The following is a 5,226-nucleotide window of genomic DNA, read 5'->3' as shown; positions in this document are numbered from 1 at the left end:
GCCATTCAACTGTCCCTCATAGACCAGTACTTCCTTTCATTCTTGGAATCAATCTGGTGACCCTCCCTCTGAACTGCCTCCACATCGTTCCTCAAGTAAAGAGACCAAATCTGGATACACTGCTCCAGATGTGGTCTCATCAAAGCCTGTATATAATTGCAACAACACTTCTTTACTTTTATAATTCATCCTTTGGCATTAAATGCCAGGGTTCCATTTGCATTTCTTAGTATATGTTGCACCTGCGTACCTACTTCCTTCAATCCATGCACTGGCACGTTACATCTGCTTCCCGTTTAAATAGTAACTTGCCCTTTTATTTTTCTGGGAGAAAGTGAGGTCTGCAGATGCTGGAGATCAAAGTTGAAACTTTGTTGCTGGAACAGCACAGCAGGTCAGGCAGCATCCAGGGAACAGGAGATTTGACGTTTCGGGCACAGGCCCTTCTTCATTCCTGAAGAAGGGCCTGTGCCCGAAACGTCGAATTTCCTGTCCCCTGGATGCTGCCTGACCTGCTGTGCTGTTCCAGCAATAAAGTTTCAACTTTTATTTTTCTGGCCAAACTGGACAACCACACACTTACCCACATAAAACTCCACCTGTCAGATTCAGGCCCATTCTCCTCGCCCATCAATATCCATCTGTAAACTCTATTGCCTCATCACCGCCTGCTTTCCCATCTATTTTAGTAGCATTTGAGAATTTTGTTATGTTACAATCTGTCCCTGCTTGCAGATCATTTGAGATTGTAAATAGTTGAGGGTCTGCCCAACATCGTATCATTGGCGAACTTCGCCAGAATGCCCCAGTCCCCTCATCCTGATCATTAACGTGTTTTGTATTTTCAACCGGCAAGTTAGTGACTGTGTACACGGCCAGCAACACCTGCTTCCAAAGTTCAAAATACTATTCAACATTAGATGTGTTTCTCCAATTGTCTAGGTTTGCTAATTAAACCTGAGCGCATTAAGATTTAGGATTGTCAAGTCATGCTTGAAGTTTGGTACGCTTTCACGTACTGTAAAGTATATGTATTAGTACACGGGACTGTTCTTTATGAACAGAAAGAACATGAGCACACATTTCACCTATTGCACTTGATCAGGTGAGAGCCATTCTCTGGATCATTTCTCAGGGCGATAACACTCTCAATTAGGTCAACCAATACACAGACCACAATTTATCAGTATTCCTGAGAAATCGCAAACTACATTGAGGGATTGAAGGTTAGCCAGTGCGTCGCCTTCTGATAAGGAGACAATGTTAAATCAGACTAATCATATATTATTATCAGTAGCAGGTAAGTTCAAATTAATGAACATTCAAAAATACAAGCGATAATGAAGATGAACCAAAAAAAATTTCTTGATGTAGTATTTGACAATGTTAGTCTTTTAACAGTAAAAATAATACAATAGCTAATTTTTTAGAATATGTTGCATTAGCTTGTTAAAACGTTTGTGGTAAAATTTACTTGTATGGTATGGATTAGAAAATTGATGGTAAGGAAATAAAATTTGATGTAAATGGAAAGTAGCTTCAACTGGTGTTGTAAAGTGCAGTTAAGTGACTTGAATTTAAAAACAAAAATAATTTCATTACAGATCTGTGGATAATTTAAAGCCGAAACTAGACCAAGGTTCTGCAGATCCAACAGCTTTAATAGCAGCAGCTTTGAAACGCAAATTTGCACATCACTACAAAAATGATCATTGTAGTGAAAATCGACCTTCAGACTCTGACTTCCAGGCGAGCACAGAACCCCCAAAGGTCAGTGGAAATTTATTGCAGCTTTTCAAAACTCATTTCTTTTCAAATAGTGTTTCAGAAACATGAAGCTACTGATCTGAAGTTGAGGTAATGTCTTTAAATTTTGTACATTTTATTTTGTGATGTCCTCTTCTACTTTATAGAAAGAATGCATTTTTCAAAATGCTGCAATATCTGCTAGCTTTTAACTTTCTATCTCTATCACTCCTCTTAGTCCTTTAACTCTAACCTTTATTACATTCGCCGCCTCTATTTCCCCACCTTTGGTTTTAGAGTCTACAGATGTCTGGGCCCTATTCTGTTTTTCAATTCTATTTTCAAGTTCAATTCAGAATCAAACTATTAGTCATCTTTCTAACTCACTCAGCCTTCATTCCTTCACTTATTATATCTATTGATTTGTTCTATTCTGAAGGTCTAATTAAAGGTTAAAAATGCTGTATGAATGGAATATTGGAATTGACTTAATGATGAAATTTTATACTTTTTTCTTTCTAATAGTTTGGACAACACATGCTGAAACCAACTGGAAAGAGAAAACCATTGTTGGAAACTTCACCTCATTCTTGATTGGAAGCTCAGGGCCGGGGAAGAAAGGTTATACTTCTCCTCTACGTGACTTTAATTTGCTTTGGACTTAATTGTATGAAGAAATGCTGTCACTACAAAATTCTCTGCAGTTTACGTGAGCAATATTTATAAAATCAGGTTTCCAAACAGTTTGGTTCACTGCCTTTATATGCCGGTTTGTGTTTTGCATATATTCACAGTGAAATGACCTACTTGTTGTCAAATTGTAACATTTGAAGTTATCGTGTTGCTGTTTGTACATGTGTGAATACGGCACCTAAAGGGAACTAAATTGGTCAGGTAGTTTTTCTATAAATTATATTTTAAATAAGCCATGGCATTTTATTTCTGCTTTGGCTTTCACATTACCACAGCTTAATATTGCTGAAGTGGTGGTAACTTAGGGCAAAAATTGTAGGTTTGTAATAAGTTATACTGCACACTGATTCTAAAATTTACTTCCCATCATAAGCCCTTTTGATTACTTGATTTTTAAAACTTTTCAATTTTTGTTGTGTTCATTTCATTTTATTTTGATTGTGAATGCTGATGAAATTGACATACTGCAGCACTACAGTCATCAATGCACAAGGTGTGATCTTCTATGAGTTGGTGTTGAGTCATCACTTGGTTTGTATTGATTATTGCTTACTAGTTTTTAGCTCCTGACCGCCCAATCCTTCGTGCATAACCAAAAATTTCACAAGTGACTAAAGATGAACCAACTGAAAAAGATGGTAATATTTAATGATCCTTTATAACTATTTATTTTATAACAAGTCCTGATTGGTAAAACGCACATTAAGTATTATTCCTGAAAATCCAGAACATAGAAGGTTGCAGCATACATGCTCAGAATTTTAATAATTGAGTGAAAAACGTTTATGTATATCTTACACTAATAACTTTTGTACATGGATGGTAGTCCAGCATTATCCTTTTGTACTTTATTAAAAGAAAAGCTTTAAAGTAAGAACATTTAGGAGGTTAGAGTACACTGCTGTTGCATAATGCTTTGACCAATCAACAGGATGCCTGTTATTGCATGGAATGTATTTACTACACTACAAATACTGAAATTCTCGAGATCCAAATGCAGTGGAATAAGGAAGTCTAAGTTCGGAGGATACAAAATTTAAATTTTCAGTGCAGATACTCAAATTTAGTTTTTTTATTTCCACTGTGGGGAAACGTTTTAATCTAGTTTTTAAAATGAGAAATATTTTCTTTAAGGTGGGGTGCAAGCTGCTTAATGTTTGTAAAGGTGCATCATCTTGAGCACAATAAAATTATTACCTGAACAAATGACTTTGGAAAAATAAGGTGAAGCTTTTAATAAGCTGGAGTAGATAGATGCATAAAGAGGAATTTTTTTTTGTAAGCATAAGTGTTTGTTTTGAAACATGCCTCTTGTTACAATAAACCAACATTGATTTTTCACCAGTTTTCAAAAGAAACATTATAGATATTTGCTCCAGTCTCTGCTCCAGTCTTGGTGTTTCCCCGCCCACACTCCTTTGTCACATCTTACCCATACCAGAGACTAAAGAAGTAAAGCCACCATTCAGTTTTCTTCATCTAAAACAGTATCTTTTATAGCAAAAACTGGAAAAGCATGCTATGTGTTGGTACAGCAATCTGGAAAGTAAGAAAAATCGAGCATTATTCATTAAAATATCTATTAGCTTTTATTTATAGGTAATACAAATAGTCATTTGGACTTGCTATTGAGAACCTGAGTATTGCTGAGAATAGACATCTATGTCGAAGTATCTTTGTCAAACTACCAATGGAAAGGAGGGGTATGATGATAAGATGGCAGATAGAGTCATAGAGATGTACAGCATGGAAACAGACCCTTCTGTCCAACTCATCCATGCCAAGCAGATATCCCTACCAACCTGGGATAGTCCTACTTGCCAGCACCCAGCTATATGCATATCCCTCTAAACACTTCCTATTCACATACCCAACCAAATGCCTTTTAAATGTTGCAATCGTACCAGCCTCCACCACATCCTCTGGCAGCTCATTCCATACACGTACCACTCTGTGTGAAAAGGTTGCCCCTTAGGTCTCTTTTACATCTTTCCCCTCTCACCCTAAACCTATGCCCTCTAGTTCTGGACTCCCGCATCCCAGGGCAGACACTTTGACTATTTATCCTATCCATTCCCCTCATGATTTTATAAACCTCTATACGGTCACCCCTCAGCCTTCGACGCTCCAGGAAAAACAGCATCAGCCTATTCAGCCTCTCCCTATAGCTCAAATCCTCCAACCCTGGCAACATCCTTGTAAATCTTTTCTGAACCCTTTCAAGTTTCACACATCTTTCTAATAGGAAGGAGACCAGAACTGCACACAATATTCCAAAACTGGCCTAACCAATGTCCTGTACAGCTGCAACATGATCTCCCAACTCCTGTACTCAATACTCTGACCAATAAAGGAAGGCATACCAAACGCCACCTTCACTATCCTATCTACCTGCGACTCCACTTTCAAGCAGCTATGAACCTGCACTCCAAGGTCACTTTGTTCAGCAACATTCCCTGGGACCTTACCATTAAATGTATAAGTCCTGCTAAGATTTGCTTTCCCAAAATGCAGCACCTCGCATCTATCTAAATTAAACCCCAGTTGCCTCCTTTCAGCCCATTGGCCCATCTGGTCAAGATCCTGTTGTAATCTGAGGTAACCTTTTTCGCTATCCATTACACTTCCAATTTTGGTGTCACCTGCAAACTTACTAACTGTACCTCTTATGCTCGGGCGGGTCGGTGTGACTTGTTGGGCCTGTTTCCACACTGTAATCTAATATAATCTAATCTAATCTAAAATAAATCTGAAAAACAACCCTTCACCACCACCATCTGTTTTTAC

The 5,226-nt window shown here is 37.8% G+C and overlaps 1 protein-coding gene across 2 annotated transcripts in view; it reads left to right on the top strand.

The window, feature by feature from the left end:
• The window catches only part of mtfr1 (mitochondrial fission regulator 1), a 25,551-nt gene extending 22,081 nt beyond the window's left edge, over positions 1-3,470 (top strand). For both annotated transcript variants that reach the window (XM_043689288.1, XM_043689289.1), the window contains exons 7-8: positions 1,605-1,770; positions 2,272-3,470. In XM_043689288.1, the coding sequence (XP_043545223.1) occupies positions 1,605-1,770; positions 2,272-2,340 (235 nt within the window). In that variant the 3' untranslated portion in view covers positions 2,341-3,470. The remainder of the gene's footprint in view (positions 1-1,604; positions 1,771-2,271) is intronic.
• Positions 3,471-5,226: the final 1,756 nt, after the last annotated feature.

The sequence above is a fragment of the Chiloscyllium plagiosum genome, chromosome 4, assembly GCF_004010195.1.
Source record: "Chiloscyllium plagiosum isolate BGI_BamShark_2017 chromosome 4, ASM401019v2, whole genome shotgun sequence".
NCBI lineage: Eukaryota > Metazoa > Chordata > Chondrichthyes > Orectolobiformes > Hemiscylliidae > Chiloscyllium > Chiloscyllium plagiosum.
Note: the sequence above shows the minus strand (reverse complement) of the source record. Positions and strands in the feature narration are given on the sequence as shown.